Source organism: Pogonomyrmex barbatus, unplaced genomic scaffold (assembly GCF_055798465.1).
Source record: "Pogonomyrmex barbatus isolate J1 unplaced genomic scaffold, ASM5579846v1 scaffold3, whole genome shotgun sequence".
Classification (NCBI taxonomy): domain Eukaryota; kingdom Metazoa; phylum Arthropoda; class Insecta; order Hymenoptera; family Formicidae; genus Pogonomyrmex; species Pogonomyrmex barbatus.
In genome coordinates this window covers 5655688-5673903 of record NW_028297127.1, presented here as the reverse complement: position 1 = coordinate 5673903, position 18216 = coordinate 5655688, and the positions used below count along the sequence as shown (strand labels likewise).

At 37.5% G+C, this 18216-nt stretch overlaps 2 protein-coding genes and 1 long non-coding RNA gene across 7 annotated transcripts in view; 2 read left to right on the top strand and 1 right to left on the bottom strand.

Annotated features, from left to right (window-relative positions):
* cwo (transcription factor cwo) overlaps positions 1–11546 on the top strand; it is a 53949-nt gene extending 42403 nt beyond the window's left edge. The window contains exons 1-4 of one of the 2 annotated variants that reach the window (XM_011632959.3): positions 5077–6091; positions 7965–8148; positions 8408–8644; positions 9001–11546. In XM_011632959.3, coding sequence (XP_011631261.2) covers positions 5975–6091; positions 7965–8148; positions 8408–8644; positions 9001–9608 — 1146 coding nt within the window. In that variant the 5' untranslated portion in view covers positions 5077–5974 and the 3' untranslated portion in view covers positions 9609–11546. Of the gene's footprint in view, positions 1–5076; positions 6092–7964; positions 8149–8407; positions 8645–9000 lie in introns of those variants that run through there. The other variant, XM_089079447.1, reaches the window with a different exon arrangement.
* Positions 614–3097, top strand: LOC148935962 (uncharacterized). The gene is made up of 2 exons (XR_016139845.1): positions 614–1282; positions 1407–3097. It is a non-coding gene; the product is annotated as an uncharacterized LOC148935962 (long non-coding RNA).
* A 241-nt stretch (positions 11547–11787) lies between the features above and the next one.
* Positions 11788–18010, bottom strand: Ef-1a-f1 (translation elongation factor eEF-1 alpha chain). 4 transcript variants are annotated; one of them, XM_011632963.3, is made up of 4 exons: positions 17871–18010; positions 14350–15195; positions 13393–13886; positions 11788–12832 (listed from the first exon to the last, which is right to left on the bottom strand). In XM_011632963.3, the coding sequence occupies exons 2-4, from the start codon at positions 15170–15172 to the stop codon at positions 12764–12766; spliced, it is 1386 nt and encodes a 461-aa protein (XP_011631265.1). In that variant the 5' UTR covers positions 15173–15195; positions 17871–18010; the 3' UTR covers positions 11788–12763. The 4 variants fall into 4 exon arrangements, with proteins under 4 accessions (XP_011631265.1, XP_011631263.1, XP_011631264.1 ...); XM_011632961.3 differs by having other exon boundaries at positions 14350–15192; positions 17871–18008; XM_011632962.2 differs by lacking the exon at positions 17871–18010 and adding an exon at positions 17411–17816 and having other exon boundaries at positions 14350–15192.
* Positions 18011–18216: the final 206 nt, after the last annotated feature.

The following is an 18216-nucleotide window of genomic DNA, read 5'->3' as shown; positions in this document are numbered from 1 at the left end:
TAACTTTAGATGTTGATTTTCATCGTTTAAGTGCCATGAGTATTTGTTAAAAAGCAGTTAGAAACTTGCTAGTGTTATCGTACTCTTATTTTAAATAGAAACAAATTAAGTAGTGTAATAATATTGTTTATTTACTTACACGATTTTTTATACATTAATTCATTTTTTATAAAATTATTATGATAAATCTACTTCGAATTGAATGAGAATGGACATTCTCTACGTAATGGATACATTTTAAAAATGGTTTGTTAAATCTTTATGGCATATAAATGTATTCAACACATAAATTTAATATATCTGTATACGCTACATCATTTATCGTAACATTTTTTTATTTTCTTTTAATTCTGTTCCTTTATGTGACATTCAACTGTTAATCTCATTTTAAATTTAAATAGGTCTATATTTATGTCGATATACGAAATGATAAATAATAAAGACATAAACATAATATCGAGATTCTCAATAGAATTTACATTTATCTACATTCGTATTGAAGACACGAGACAACACAGTATTCTAAATTAATAATTGTAGAAATTTTGTGGAGAGAGAAACGACTATCGTACTATTTTTTGCAAACGCGGTAGAAAAAAAGGTAATACAAAATTTTGCCAAAAATTGTTTAATCTAATTAAAATCTAATTTGATTTTATAAAATTAAAAAAAATAAAAAGTATTTTGTACCTATTAATGTACTTAGTGAATAACTACGTGAAATAAACATAAATTTTGACGAAAATGCTCACTTGCTGAAAACGGAAAGTTGAAAGTTTAATATGATTTTCTCATTTTGTAATGATGACTATATCAAATATAATACAAACAACATAATTTAGAAAAATTAAATAAACATAAATAGATCTAATCACTGAAAAATTATCTTTGGATGTTAAATTGCAGTATGAATATCGTGAGCCTCATATTATTTCACTTATTTCAAAATGCAAGTAAAATCTTTGCAAAAAGACGAATTAAGAAATATTTGGAAGAGAGGATGAGGAATTTGAAAAAGAGGATAATTGTAGAATTGTATGCAAACAGACTTCTACGAACTAGTAGCTTAAATAATATCGCAACGTATCGATTTCTAAAATATATAAATGTGCAAAATAGTATTATTTTTGCCTTGTCAAAGGAAATTGGTAATTTACCATGTCTTGAGCAGCTTGATTTATCAAATAATTTTCTTGGATATTACAATAACCATGAATGGCTTTGGTTAGAACAAATTGCTATAAGAAACAATCTAATATATCTAAATTTGTCAAGAAATTTGGTATGTAGTTATCAATTTATAGTTATCGTTTTTTATCATGTTATTAAATAACATTCTATGTCGTCTGCGAAATAATTCTTAATTATTATTATTATTATTATTAATAATTTATTGTTATTTATAGTTGACTGTATTACCGATACAAATTATGATGTTAAGAAAGTTAGAAAAGTTGTACATTAGTTATAATAGACTGACATATTTACCACAAGCTATAGGATTTCTAAGAAATTTAAGGAATTTAAACGTATCAAATAACGAATTGGTGTATTTGCCAGTTAGTATTTTTAAATCTAATTTCTATCTAAATATTGAGGATAATCCACTTAATTATTCTCCGAGGGAAATAGTGATTCCATTAATGCCACAAAGTCTCTTTGAATTTTCAGCCAGAATAGTTATAAAACAATGGTTTGCTATTTTATTTTATTGTTTATATATTTTGTCTTATTATGATATGTAATATATAGGACAAAATTATTATTCAAGTGTTTTTTGTAGGAGGCAATCTGATTTTGCAGGTGAATTACCAATATCAAAGAAGATAATTAGACATTTATTTGATATGAAATATTGCGCCCATTGTGGAAATCCTTGTTTGAATTATTCTATAAAATCGTTTGGGCTATACAGTACGTTTGATCGTATATTCATATTTTATGGATATATGAACAATTCTATAAAGCGTATTCCTTATTATCCAAATTTTCTACAAGACTTTATTTTAGTCCTACCTTGGAGATTATATCTAACCATTGAATTTTGTTTTTGTTCGCGTTATTGTTTGAATTTATTTAATTCCTGAGTTCATTTGCATATTGCAGAGTTGGATTAACAATCACGATAATACGATTTACAATATATATTAACATTATCAAAAACTTGATATTTGAAAACTTCTATTTTGAGAATATTTTTTAAATGTTTTAGTGAATCGATTTTTTTACTAGCATTAATTATTATTGCATTAAGTATTAATGATAGTTTGTAATTGTTTTAATTGACGCACAATGATAAAGCAGTGATAGCAATATTATTATTATTATAATATGCATATATGTGTGATGTATATTCTTATATGGAAGATACAAGGACCTTGAAGATATCAAACCTTGATATTTTCATGTGCATTAGTTTTAACTTATTTATTTTGAAGAGAATTGAAAGTTTTACAAGAAAGACTCTTCATTAATAATTCAGAAACCTGCATATATAGGACGCCTGCTCACAATTGTAACTTTTCTATAAGCAAATAGAAAAATTTGTATGGAATAGAAATTGTTGTATTAGAATTAGATTGAATTAGATGTTTTATCATTTGTATCTAATTTTTATATAACATAGGTAATATTAAGTATATTATCATCGTGTATTATAAAATGTATAACAATTACACATATACGTACATCATATACATTTAGATATACATTTATACATATACATTATTCATATTTGTACACTATATGTACATATTTATACATTGTACATATACATGCATATATCTATATATAGTGCTATATTTTAATACTTAAAATTAATGCTTATTTTTGAAATATTGTATGTGTATATTATGTATGTCAGTTGTATCAACATCGAAAATTACTAAAACTGTGCATAATTGAAATGACAGTTAAGTTTACAGATATCTTTACATTTTGATTTTTTATATCTTATTGTTTACATTTTATACATATCGTGTTTTACGCATTTTTATATTCTGCTTCACTATAATTTTAATGTATTATATTTCTCTAATTTGGTATTTGTTTTATACATCTATGGGAAAATTACAACACAATAAAGATATTTACATTTTACTTTTTTGCCAATTTTTTTTGAGAGATTCTCGTTTGTAAAAATTACTTGTATATGTTTTGTCATCTGTTTGTTTATATGATTGACAAATAACCGGAAAGTTATATTGAACATTGATAGGAAATTAAGAGAAGTTGAGAAATCAAATGGCGCAATCATAAATATAGCGATTCTGCAGAGATTTACAGAAGTAGGAAATAGTAATAATAACTTTAGATGTTGATTTTCATCGTTTAAGTGCCATGAGTATTTGTTAAAAAGCAGTTAGAAACTTGCTAGTGTTATCGTACTCTTATTTTAAATAGAAACAAATTAAGTAGTGTAATAATATTGTTTATTTACTTACACGATTTTTTATACATTAATTCATTTTTTATAAAATTATTATGATAAATCTACTTCAAGTTGTATGAATAGGCCAGTCTCTACATAATGGATTCTATATTTTAAAAATGATTTGTTGAATCTTTGTGCCATATAAATATATTCAACACATATGTAAATTTAATACATTTGTGGATACTACATCATTTTTCGTAACATTTTCTGTATTTTCTTTTAGTGCTGTTCTTTTATGTGGTACTCTACTGTTAATTTCATGTTAAATTTAAATAGGTCTATATTTATGTCGACATACGAAACGATACACAATAATGACATAAATATAATATCGAGATTCCCAATAGAACTTACTTTTATGCTTACTTATTTCGTATCGGAGACGCGGAATACAGTGTCTAAGTGAACAGTGAGAATTCTGTGAAAAGAAAAAATCAATTTAGCAAACTTAAGACAAGAAATAAGATAATAAAATATTTTTCAACGAGAAATTTTTCTTTGAGTAAGCATAGTCGGGTTTAAAAAATTTAAGTGAAATAAAAAATATCGTATACACATTAATTTATATATTTAATGAATAATTACATGAAATAAACACGAGATAAACATCAATCAAATTTTGATGAAAATATTCATTTACTGTTAAACGGAAAAGTTTCATATAGTTTTTTTATTATGACAATAATGATGACAATATCAAATACATTATTTATAACACGATGTAGAGGAATAAAATGAATCTAAACATATATAGAGTGTTTGCTTACAATATATTTGTACAATTGTAGCTTTTCTGTAAGCAGATAGAAAAATTTGTATCGAATAGAAATTGTTGTATTAGAATTACATTGAATTAAATGCTTTATCATTTGTATGTAATTTTTATATAACATAGGTAATATTGAATATATTATCATCTTGTATTATAAAATGTATAACACATGTAATTATGTACGTACATCATATATACATACATATTTGTACACTGTACATATACATATTCATGCATATATTCATATACATATAGTGCTATATTTTAATATGTCTACTAATGCTTGTTTTTGAGATATTATATATGTATAATGTATATGTATTGTATCAATATCGAAAATCACTAAATCTGAGCATAATTGAAATGACAATTAATTCCACAGATATCTTTACGTTTTGATTTTTATATCCTATATTGTTTACATTTTATGTATATTACTTATATACATTTTATCAGATTTTCACGCATTTTTATATTGTGTTCTATAATTTTAATGTACATATTATATTTCTCTAGTTTAGTATTTGTTTTATACATCTATGGGAAAATTGCAGCATAATGAAGATATTTGTTTTTTTTGCTAAATTTTTCCATTTTGCCGTTTGTATGTTATTTATCAAAATTTACTTATATACATTTTATCGGTTCGTACGTGCGACAGTAAGATAACTGGAAAATTCTGTGGGAAAATCGATAGAAAATTAGAGGAGGAAAATTTGCATGCTCAAATAGTAGAATATGTGCTGCGGAAATTCTTGGCGAGGTCTTCGTTGTAGTCGAAGCCAGAAACAGAAGTGAGACCATCGGGTTCCGCTGCGCGCCGTCGGCGCGGCTTTGCTGGCGCGGTGGAGGCGCGTGTTGCCTCACGTGTTGGGCGTAATGCATCGCGTTTCTGACACGTGATGCCTTCTCGTCGTTGGCGCGGTGCGGTGCGGCACTACGTGACGTGACGTCTCCCTCCTGGTGGCTGAGGAAACGGCAAGCGTCGCCGCTCGCGTCTCGTAGTCGTCGTCGCGCCTGCGATTCGCGAGCACGCACAGCACGCAGCACAGTTGTTCGATAACGAGAGAAGGCGCGAGAAGGCGTTCGTCCCGAGTGTCGAGTGGAGAGCGGCTAATCTCTCATCTGAGCTTATCTTCGATAATCGCATGTTGCTTCGAATAATTTAAAAGAAATATATAAAGACGTAGATATATCTTTAAATAAAAAAAAAAGTCGTGTGTAAATAAATATGTTGTAATATCATTAAGCGTGTCGGACTGTGGTTTATAACATACGTTTAAATAATAATACTTTATTGAATACGCTTTTGTATAATAATAATTTGAATAATAACACCTGATTGATAATATCGAAGGATACAAGTTGGAAAGTAAGAAATATAGAACATTCCTCCATGGTGGAAATCTATTCGAACTGGATAACATTGTGTGTGGGATAACTGTTACTGTTACAAACTCTGTAATACGGCTTACGAATTTTTGCCGAGAAAGGAGCAATTCAGAATTTGACTTTCCTCACGGGAGGATCGCGTTGAAAGTGAACTCGAGCTAGTGGACTAGACGATATTCGGTTTTCAGCCTGTTTGACATAAAAAAAGTTTACTTTTAAATGGTACACGCATATCGAGAACATTTTTCGAAAGAGAAGGCAAAAGGATCATCTTAAAACTACGGAGCGTGATCTGCAGCGAAACTGAATTTTGTGTAAAGAAGATTAGACAAGTAGATATCCCTTTCATCTCGTGTTTTGCCATTGAAGGCAGGATGGTCACGCATAGTATGGATAACATTCTGAACATGCAGTATTACCCGACGAACAGCCACGTCGATACATCGGTGCATTCGCCGCCACCGAGGAAGAGGCGTTGCTTGAATAAAGAGGTGAATACGCTTCCGCCAATCTGAATCTTGAGCGAAATCGATATCCCGTTCCTTTCCACTTGCATCTTATAGTAACGCGATGGAGAAAATGCTGTCGGAATGCATTTTTTTCGTCCAATCTGGAGCTGACTCCTCTAATTTCTTCTAATTTCGCAGCGATATTTAATTAACTGATATATTTTTTGGAAAAGATTGCGTTTGATTGGGTTTTCGTTCGGAGAGAAATCTGCTGGATTTCGGCCTCCCGTAGAATTCTGTCATTTGGGAAAGCCACTATTTCATCCCTTCGTCCTGATTTATGGTTTTTCGGGTCATTCTGTTTTTCTCGCATATTCCGATCGCGTTCCCGACGTATGCGCCGACCGCTTGCGTAATTTCATTGGCATGAATGGGTTTCATGGAAAAGCTCCTGTTGGCCACGTGCCAAGAACGGGCGTTACGTTGCTATCGTTCGAATGGTTCGCGTTAAATTAACGTGGGACTGAAGACTTCATTGTGGCGTCTCGCTTTTGTTCATTTGCTATTTGAAATGCATAATTGCGGGAAAGATCGTGCGTTCCATTCTCTTGTAAATTTATTTTGTAAATTCGAAAAGCGTTCGAGCGGCGTTATAAAGCGGCTTGCGTCGCATCGATTATCTTAAGGAGAGCAAATTATGATTACATACGAGAGTAAAAAATGCTGTTTGTTTTCAAAGTGAAGACTCGGGCTTTTAAGCAAGAGTGTAGTTACATAAGATTATGATCTGACGTGATCTGATAATTTACTTAGAAATAAAAGAAAAAAAAATATGGAAGATTTTACTGTTTTTAAAATGAGAGTGAATAACGTCATCAGTATGGAAATTTAACTGGAGCGTTTTAAGAGAGTCTTGTAAAGTGAATTATAAATTGCATGAAATTTTCAATCGTTATTGAAAGATCCATTCAGTGGCTCGCTCGTACGCGCTTATTTCAGTTCATTTAAAGAGCTCGCCTTTGAAAATTAAGATTATCGGAGAATCGGTCCTCGCGCGTATCGTCCGCAATTTGATTGTCACGATCACGAGATTTTTCCATTACATCACGTTACTTCGTTCCTGATCGTTCGACGTTATCTTTCCGCATATTCGCGCGATAGAGCAACATTTCGGCGAATTAAGCGGTTACCTAACTAACCACGATACGTGCCTCGAGATCGTGACACGCGGCACGTACAGATAATTGCGCTCGCAGCGGATCGCAACGTGACCTTTAAAGACGATAACGTGCTTTAATTCGTGCGCGATAGTATAATTATGATCTTTCTCTCTCGTGGCATTGTTTCAAGATATCCATGAGTTGCCAGTAGAGATTGTTCAAGATTGCGAGATCGCATTTTATTTTCGCATTACGATTGGATTGGGATAATAAATCGTAAAAATTTCTTTATTTATCCTTTTATAAGGACCGATTTAAATGCCTCTTATATTAATTAGTGAGAGATTATGTATGGAATATATAAGGCGAGCGGTTCGCGTCTGATTGTAGCTTGACCGTTACTACTGCAAGACGAGGAAAATGTCAAACGTATCGATTCGCGTGAATGTTGTCGAAAAAAATATTTGTCGTATATTTGTACGTTTTATTACTTTTTCAGAATTGTTTCAGGAATGTATTTCTATTGTTTTAAATATATTTAAATTACAATGAAGCTGATGAAATTACAATTTATTATTTCGAAGAACAATTATTTTATTAATTTGAAATTTTGTCCGCGTATTAATTACTTCGTTTTTTGCAAAATTAATGACACAATATTGATTACATGATATTTTAGAGTAAAAAAACGCCCTTTGGGGTACTATTATTCAGACGTTCCGCCAATAATTGGATCGTGTTTGTGTTTGTTACAGCAAGATCCGATGTCACATAGGATCATTGAGAAACGTCGAAGAGATCGCATGAACAACTGCCTGGCCGATCTCAGCAGACTCATACCGGCGGAATACTTGAAGAAGGGTCGGGGCAGAGTCGAAAAGACGGAAATCATTGAGATGGCAATTCGCCATATGAAGCATCTCCAAGGTCTTCGGCAAGGTGAGTTCGCGCGTTTAATTGATTTATTCCGGATTTATTCCGGATAAATAAAATTATTTTTAGAAAGCGACAGTATATTACGTAATGCCGCGTATTGTATTTCCACCAGTTGATAATAAAAGTGGTCGATGTCGCTCCGCAACCGGACTGTCTGTAGATTGTGAATTCGAGATACGCGTTCTCTCTTTAAAAATGACAAGAGCGCGGGCGTCATACTCGCGACAACAGTTGTCACAATTGGCAATGTTTTTGTATTCAGATACCAAGCACTCGCCTGTGACGTCGATGCACACGCATCCCGAAGACAGCGTAGACAGCGTGTCCCATTCGACCGCGGCTTCCACCGCGGCGGAACATTACAGGCTGGGATTCCAGGAGTGTCTGAGCGAGACCATGCATTTCCTCGTCGAGGTCGAGGGTTTTTTCGCGAGGGATGCTCTTTGCGTACAGCTCATCAACCACCTGCAGCAGCACTGCGACAAGATCGTAGCTACCAGTACGTGTCAAAGATACAAACAGCTTGAAACTTTTTATTGCATAAACAGTATATTTTAATTTTTTTTTATTCTATTGTCTATTACGATAGATATCGATCATTGTGTTTTCCATATTTTAAAAAAAGAAATTAATATTTAACTTTTATAACGTATTGTAATTCTTTTTTAGATAGAATCTCGAAAGTCACGTTATGGATTAATAAATTAATAATAATTAATGTTCGATTTCTCTGTGAAGTTAATATCTCATTTTCTGAATTTCAATATGACTGATAGAGCCTGTATTCTCCAGAGAAATCTATAATTTCTAGTTCGTAAAGGAGGTCTGGTCATTAATATCTCGAATTTGCTTTAGGTGATCGATTGGGCTTCCCGCATCCCGAGCTGCCGGTGATGAACGGCACGATGAACGGCACTGGTTACTCGCACACGAGCATTCCGACGATATGCCAACCCAACGGCGGTCACTCGGATCACGGTTCGAGCTCGGGCGTGAGCTCGTTCGGTGACCCAGAACGTCCTCTGCTACGACCAGCGATCGTGGCACCACCGACGATCGTAAGTGACGACAGCAACCACAGCACCCATTCGCACAGCACGCCGCCCGGGGCCGTCTCCTGTCGGGATCGGCCGACCAACTACAAGTTCAAGAGCTCGATCAAGCAGAGGTTCTCGGCGGAGAGGGTAAAGTCATGTTCGCCGCCGGTGTCGAACGGTTCTGGATTGGACAAACCACCGTCATCGTCGTCTCACGGCGTGCCGATCTTCGCTTTGCACGATGCTGGTTCCTTCTATGTGCCGTTGACGGTCGAGGCATCCTTGATTAGGCCCCACTTGAGCTTCATTCCGGACACCGGGCCCGACACCGTTCTACATCCGGTCACGATATCGGTTAACTTCAATCACTCGCCGCCGCCAGTATGGTCACAGCATCACAGTCCTATTCATCAGCATCAGACATAAAGGAGAGACAGGAGCAGATTGTTCGTATCTATCGTGAACGAGGAAGATGTATTCTGAATCCATCGGTTTCCGATTGTCACCGGTGAATTGATCAGCGTCCTAATACAGAATGATCATAGAAATCCTGAATTCTTTAATGATAATAATAATAATAATATGTCAGACATTGGATGGAACTGGGAGCAATGAGGCCGTCCACGATCGCGAGAATCACAGGTAGTGATTCTTTTATTTTATTAGTCGCAATACATGGTGGACGGAATAAAGTAGCCTATATACGGTACTCCGGGAAAAAATTTTTTATATATAATTATATGTGGATTATATATAAATATATATAAAATCACATATAGCTATGTATAACTTTATATATAATTATATGATAGACATTTTATAACGTCTTATATATAATTATATCTAATTATATTTAATTATATGTGGAAAATTTTTTATCCGGACGATTTATTGGCATTGTTAATATTATTATTAAATCATATATAAATTCTGGACGACAAATATATCTCGTACACACACACACACACACACACACACACACACACACACACACACACACACACACACACACACACACACACACACACACACACACACACACACACACACACACACACACACACACACACACACACACACACACACACACACACACACACACACACACACACACATTATATTTTGAGATATCGACATGAATAATAACGAGATATATTGTCTCATATATATATATATATATATATATGACAATATATCTCGATATCTCAAAATATATTTGTAATGATAATTGAACATTATATCGTATATGGGCTGCTTTTTAGATATATGTTGCGTAGAAGACGCCGAAGTCGAGGATGTTTGTACATTTACCGAGGCTGTGGGTCGCTTTAGCATTTACGAGATTCGAAAGAGAAAGCGTGTTAAGGGTTGTACATAGGTAGAGTATTAAGGATAGGAAGCTCCAAGTCATTCTGGCTTCGGTGTGTCTTTCTTCGTTGTTAATCCTATATGATGAGATCCCATTTTTCTTCCTCTTCCTTAACGGATATTTCATCTCGCGTTCTCGCATTCGCTCCATCTATTCTCCTTCCTCAATGCTTATTTTCCATCTGCCTGACGAATTTTCTGCGCTGCTATTGTTTTTTTAGTAAAAAAATCAGTATGAATATTGGTGAGTTTACAAATATCGGATATCATTAATTAGTTGTATATCGAACATATTGTATTGAGTATTCAGCGAAGGAGCACGTTATGTCTTAATACAAGGCAGGAATCTAGAAGCAACTTCATTTTTATTTTATTTTTCGCGTGGAAAGATATGTGAAAAATATGAAAAATCACACATGTTATGTCTATGGGAAAGATTATCTCTATTAGGTCAACGCAGCAAACGCATGACAATAGGCAATGGTTATCAAACCCAACAGATTTAATAAAGACGAAGGAGTGATGATTTTGCTTCGAGATCCCAGATTGATTCGTATGAGCCGATAATTTTCCGTATTTGCGATGTAAGTTAGAGTAAAAGTGCCTATATATACATACACACACACACACACACACACACACACACACACACACACACGCGCGCGCGCGCGCGCGCATATATATAGATATATAGATATATATTGATTCATGAATTCCACTTATGTGATTTCCCGATTATGTACGAAGAAAGTGTTTCGTTTTTTTTCTTTCTGCGAATATAATCCTGTGTCATGTTCGATCGCGAGAGGATTGAGTCTGCTCGATGCCCCGCCAAAAACGGGCCTCAGCAACTAAAGACTGACCAAGACCTGCATTACACTAAAAACTCTTGTAAGATCACTGCATTAAGTATATTTGTACATACCACGTCTCTAGTTGTAACTTTAAAAAAGAAAGGAGAAGAATTTATGCGGAATAAATTATATTTACCTTAGACACCCGTCCCACTTCTTTCGCATCAACCATGTCTGTCTTACGTCATATCTGCCTACGCGGATTCTTCGTCTGCTTTCGCGTTTGGATCAAGATGAGGTGTAGATAAGAAGAAAGATATTATATTTCTCATAATTTTGTAACTGCGCAATGCGGGAAATCTAATTATAATTATTTTGCCATCTATCGGCGGGGATTACGAGAGGGTAATCATGATCGAGGAGAAAGTAAAGAGATTTGGAGATGCAATTAAAGATTTTTTTTATTACATCAACGTAATACTGGCTAAGGGTCAAAACAATGTCATAGAGCGCGTCTATGGTCAGCGGGAGGGAGAGCGCCGAGATCAACACGGGCGATTCGCGACGGATGTCTTATCCTCTCCAAGGAGACGATCGTTTCCCTCCTTCGAGAGGGGAGGCAACCGGCGACTCGCCGACGACAAGAGAGGGAACATAGTCTAATGATCCCTATATAACTACAGATAAATATCTTATAAGTATAATAAAACTAATCGTACAGAGAGCGAGGCAACCAAGTCTCGGAACAAATCAGCCTTAACGAGCCCTTCGAAAAGAATCGATCGAGAGAAGTCTTGCTGGGTATGCGAGCCAGCGGCGTTCGCCTCGACGTCGCCGATCGCGGCGCGGTTAAGTGCTCGTCGCTGCTCCGTCTTGTAGAAACGGGACATCCGACGAGGGGAAGGGGGGGGTGGGGAGAAAGGCGACGCACCCGCTGTCTCGCTCGCCCCTCTCGCGAGAGCGGGGAGGATTCCCGAGCGCGGCTATCTCCGCGACATCCCGTGGTTGTTGTTGATGCTCGGTGTTTGTATCAATTGAAAAACCTAACTACACAGAGTCCAAGGGAACTGAGTACCTGGTAAATACCGGACACATATCGTCAATATCGAGTAATTAATGATAAACGCGGTAAGACGCGGGGCAACGCTCCTCCTAGCATATGTGAGGCGTGCGCGGGGCGTGGGTGAACTGAATGTGCAGATTCGGATAGATGCGCGGGTTCAACACTACCGGGTAATGTAACGGGGGTAAGCACAACATCTTATGACTTTTGGTATTAATCGACGAGTATGAGTCGAGCGGGGCAGCCACCGCGGCGGCATGCTGCGTCCTGACGGTGGGTCCCAGCTGCTGCACGGGGACGCCTGCTGCCACAGGGCACCAGCCGGCGGACTGCGAGCTTCCGAGGAAGCTTGATGGTTACTTTTTCTTCTGGGCTTTCTCCGCGGCCTTTGTTACCTTGCCCTGGGTGTCTTTGAAGGTGACGCTCTGCGGAGGAAGCATTACGAATCGCTAAGTGATTACATCGTGACGTTGATCTATCTTGAAACAATAATCGGTAATTAGTTTGCTTTATGAATCAAACTTGAGAATATATATACAAAAAAATTTATCTCTACAAATAATATTAAAAAATATTAAATTTTAAAACAATTATTTAATTTTGAGCTATATACAGAATATGGATATGCCATAACAAAAAAAACATAAAATATTAAAAATACAAGTCATAAAATACAAGTCATTAAAAATACAAGTCAAGAATCATTTTAGATATGCAGTTATTTATTAAATGAAAAAATTGGATGACTACTGTTATGATAGAAGAACTAAAAATAGAAGTGAATTTCCAAGTAATAAATTTATTAAATAGTTTCAAGTAATAATTTTATTAAAAAGTAATAAATTTATAGTTATACTATATCTTTTGGAGAATGGAAATCTAAATAGTGAGAAGAAGAGAGATAAGAGTTTTGCGACTACGTTTAAAATTATTCTCAGATTTTTTACTTAAAAAAATTTTGAGATAAGGGGAGATTTCCCCGTACCTTGATAACACCCACGGCAACGGTTTGACGCATGTCGCGGACCGCAAAGCGGCCCAGGGGTGGAAACTCCTGGAAGGCCTCGACGCACATCGGCTTGGTCGGCTGCAGCATCACAATGGCGGCGTCGCCGCTTTTTATGCTCTTCGGATTTTCCTCGGTGGTCTTGCCGGTACGACGGTCGCATTTCTCCTTAATTTCAGCGAATTTGCAGGCGATGTGAGCGGTGTGACAATCGAGCACTGGCGTGTAGCCGTTGCTGATCTGTCCCGGATGATTCAGGACGATCACTTGAGCAGTGAAATCAGCGGCACCGCGCGGCGGCTGATTCTTGGAATCGCCGGCGACGTAACCACGCCTCAGCTCCTTCACGGAGATGTTCTTCACGTTGAAGCCGACGTTATCGCCAGGCAAAGCCTCCGTCAGAGCCTCGTGATGCATCTCGACGGATTTCACCTCAGTGGTCAGAGCCGCTGGCGCGAACGTTACCAGCATACCTTAAAAATGTGTAAGATTTTATATTCCCTTATAGTCCCTTTAAAATAAAGGCGATTAAATGAATAATAACAGTCACTATTTAAGAATCAAATAGATATAAATATTAAATGTGATTTGTTATAATTGAATGATTATTAAGATTTAATATTTCTGTTAGAATAATTTGATAAAGCTCTCTGAAAAATTTCTCAAAGATTTATAAAATTTAAATTATAACGAATCAAATTAATATGAACATATAAGTATAAATATATATAAAAAAATACAATTATATTTTTTATGTGTTTCTAATAATTTACAATCTAATTCTTCATGTACTGCTAGTGTTTTCTAATTAACACAAGATTTTCGATTTTTTTATTTAGATTATTTTTAGTTAAAAATGAAAATATCTGATAAAATAAACATCTTTTTAGGATTATTTTCCAAACCGCGCGAAATTATTAAAATTTATATAATAACCTGGCTTCAATATTCCGGTCTCTACGCGGCCGACGGGTACCGTTCCGATACCGCCAATTTTGTAGACATCTTGAAGCGGAAGCCGTAGGGCCTTGTCAGTCGGTCTGGAGGGCGGTAGAATGGCATCGAGCGCTTCGATAAGCGTCTTGCCGTCGGCATTGCCATCTTTACGCTCCACCTTCCAGCCCTTGTACCAGGGTGTCTTCGGGGACGGCTCGAGCATATTGTCACCGTGCCAGCCGGAGATCGGCACAAAGGCGACCGAGGCGGTATTGTAGCCGATCTTCTTGATGTACGACGACACCTCCTTTTTGATCTCCTCGAAGCGCGTCTCCGAGTATGGCGGGTCGGTCATGTCCATCTTGTTAACGCCGACAATCAGTTGCTTCACGCCCAACGTGAAGGCGAGCAGAGCGTGCTCGCGGGTCTGTCCGTTCTTCGAGATACCGGCCTCGAACTCGCCGATACCAGCCGCGACAATCAGCACCGCGCAGTCCGCCTGGCTGGTGCCGGTGATCATGTTCTTGATGAAGTCACGGTGACCGGGGGCGTCGATGATGGTGACGTAGTACTTGGCCGTCTCGAACTTCCACAGGGCGATGTCGATGGTGATGCCGCGCTCGCGCTCCGCCTTGAGCTTATCCAGCACCCAGGCGTACTTGAACGAGCCCTTGCCCATCTCCTGCGCCTCCTTCTCGAACTTCTCGATCGTCCGCTTGTCGATGCCGCCGCATTTGTAAATCAGGTGGCCGGTCGTCGTGGACTTGCCGGAGTCCACGTGACCGATCACCACGATGTTTATGTGGATCTTCTCCTTACCCATGTTGTCGAGGCTCTAGCTATCTGCTGACATGAGGCGAGAATTCAGAAGTGAGATATCGATCGTGGTTACATGGCGAATGGTATAGCGATTTCAGAATGGCTTTAATGGTTGCGTTAAATATAATTTAATATAACACATTGTGTTCTCCAATGTAGAATAAGATGGCGACTATAGACCATGGCGCAATGTCTGTCTATAGACATGCTCTGCGATAATAAATCTGTAGTCGTACATTATAGACTCAAGGGAAATCACTTTAAGCTAGTATTGAGCCTCTATGCACAATTCAATTATAGAATGTTCTAAAGCTGTTGATTTATGAATAATCCGCATAATGTAAATAGACAGTAAACAGTAATACTCCTTTATCGGCTATTCGCTCGGTTAATGCGCGAGGGGTAGTAACTTAGGCATCAATATTGGATAATCAATAACAGCTTCATATACAATGTAGAATTGCATAATTAGTATTTACATGGATAATTGACAGTAATTATAATGAAATCCGTAATAATCCGTCTCATATATACATATATATATATACACATACATTACGGATGTCTCATTATAATTATCTTTAATTATCCATGAGTTAGATACATATTATACTTAATATTTGTATCTAAATATAGACAGGTCCTGTTCATATTTATATTTAGAGACAAATATTAAATATAATATATAATAAAAATATTGCTCTTTTAATTTTATTTAAGTACACGATTTTTTGTACGATTTTCTAGATTAATGCTTAATGTAACGTACAAGAGAGATCAATTGTAACTGATAATATAAATTTTTTTTACGTTCATCTTTAATGAGACGCCAATGAAATTTCACACATAATAGATTGATCGGATATTAAACGGACGATAAATATTGACGCACGAGCATGGAGGACCTTTCGTAAGCTACAAAAGGTATTGATTCGTTTCAAGGAGAGACCTACGCAGGGCTCGTGAACTCTCTCTCCTCCCCCTCTCTCTCTCTCTCTCTCGACGTATGTGTATAAATATGAGTGGTATCGGATCGAGCGTGCGCGGTTATTTCCCGGATTTATCCGCCGAGGTGATCGCAATCCGTCACGGAAAAACAATTTTGCGGCTCGATTACACCAATTCAAGGGAGACTGTTTAGGGGAGCCGACCGCGTTCCAATGAACTCAAATCGTATGTCGCGGCCCAGGTAATCCGTCCCGCAAGTCCGCCTTTTAGATCAATAAAGGGTGTACGATGCTGTCCTAGCAATCTCGATTTAGTATAGGGTGTGTTAAAACTCACGATGCCTCGCGTAATTGATAAACATTAAGGGTTTAATTAAATAAATATTACAATGTTCGATAAGAAATTTCCGCTTAATTTCAATAAAAAATACGTCATTATTTTATTTTTCAAGAAAATTAATTATGTAATTATCCAGCGGTTAGGAAATAAAAAATTTATATTAATATTTTGGGATAAATATAAGTACGATGTACACATTGTGCTATGAAAGATTTAATTTTTATTTTTATCAGACTTTTTTATACGACTCACAATGTAGAGTTCAGGGTTGGCTAAGTTGAATTACATGGCAAATTATTAATTAGATCGAAATTAGCCTTGACCACGTAACTAAACTTTCTTTCTGCGACTAAAAGAGATAAGGATTATAATTTAGGAAAGTATAGAAGACAATTTTAACAATCCGTTAAAATTATTTATGTAAAATCTGCGTATCTTGTAACTATTATTTACATCGGGAAAATATATTATGTAATTGAAAATCAAATCAGTCAACGTGGGTAGCGATAAATCAGAATAGAAAATCAGTATCGTGCAATCAGTTGCGCATTGATTTTCACTTCGTTCGCTTTTCGCGTTGCAAGTCTTACCGTAACGCGTACCGGCTACCTCCTGCCTTTTCTAATAATAGTCACAGCCCCACGAAGGCGGCCATTTCTCAGTAGCGATCGCACGGCGATTACTCCGAAACGTCGCACCTTTGAGGTATCATCATCGGAGAGATATCCATTCGAAATTACCAAAAATATTACTATCAGCTACCCCTTTCGCTACCCCCTTTCCGCTCGTACGTATGGTCGTGTAACTCGATCGTAAAGCTACTCTTTAATACATTTCAGGGAGAAGAGAAGACATTGCAAATTCGATGAGAGATGCGATTAAATGACGCGATGATTACGACATATCGCGCAATGAGGTTAAAAACCCGAGTTACCCTCGAGTTGGTACCACTTACCGATCGACTGTTCCCCGATCGATCGATCGCAACGACGCACCCCCGACCTGCACCAAGAATTTTCGTCGAGGAATCACGGCACCCAAGAAATTCGCGGCGCTTAATCAAACGCAACGTGACCGGCACGTAACGTAATGGCCGGCTTCCTCGTCGTCGGGCACTGCCGGGCTCGCACGGAGAAAATCCTTTACCTGCGGCGAACACCACCCCCGGCACGAGAACGGCGGCTCGCGGACGCGCGACGTGTTGCGAGGGCGGTTTCGCCCGAGAGAAGCGACGCGCCGGCTCGAATCGATACTCTTGGCTGGCTGGCTGGCTGGCTGGCGAACGGAGCCAACCGGCTCGAGCTTACGCGTAGCGAGAACCGACCGAAACTTTCGCCTGCTCCTCACGGGCTGCGACGTTCCTCCGAATTCCCGAAGACGATCGTCATTATCGCAACGCGAGACAATTTACTCACCCGGGTATTCGACGTCGACGGATTCTCCGCTCCGAAAATCACCGCGGAGCCCTGCCGCTCCCGTCCCTTGCCGCGCACGCAAGCTCGTGGAGCGAGAAAGAGGATAGAACGGGAGAGGGAGGACGAGACGGGTAGAGGAGAAGACCAGAGAGAAAGCTCTATCCAGACGGGAAGGGGAAATGCTTGGGGATGAACTATGACCGCGCCATCTGAAACGTGCTTGCGGCGCTTGCGCCTGCATGGTCTTCTAGCCCGCTACCCTCCTCGATTGGTCCCCGACCGGCCGGCGAGCGTCTATTTTCCTCCTCGGCGAAGACAAAAGAACGATATCGCGTTGTGGCTGACG

What these genes read in the sequence shown, in the direction of transcription:
- Ef-1a-f1 (XM_011632963.3), bottom strand. Translation starts at nt 15,172, where the DNA reads ATGGGTAAGGAGAAGATCCACATAAACATCGTGGTGATCGGTCACGTG. An exon ending in GACCGGAATATTGAAGCCAG is followed by an intron (nt 13,887 to 14,349) that starts GTTATTATATAA and finishes CACATTTTTAAG; the next exon opens with GTATGCTGGTAACGTTCGCG. An exon ending in TTGCCGTGGGTGTTATCAAG is followed by an intron (nt 12,833 to 13,392) that starts GTACGGGGAAAT and finishes CTTCCTCCGCAG; the next exon opens with AGCGTCACCTTCAAAGACAC.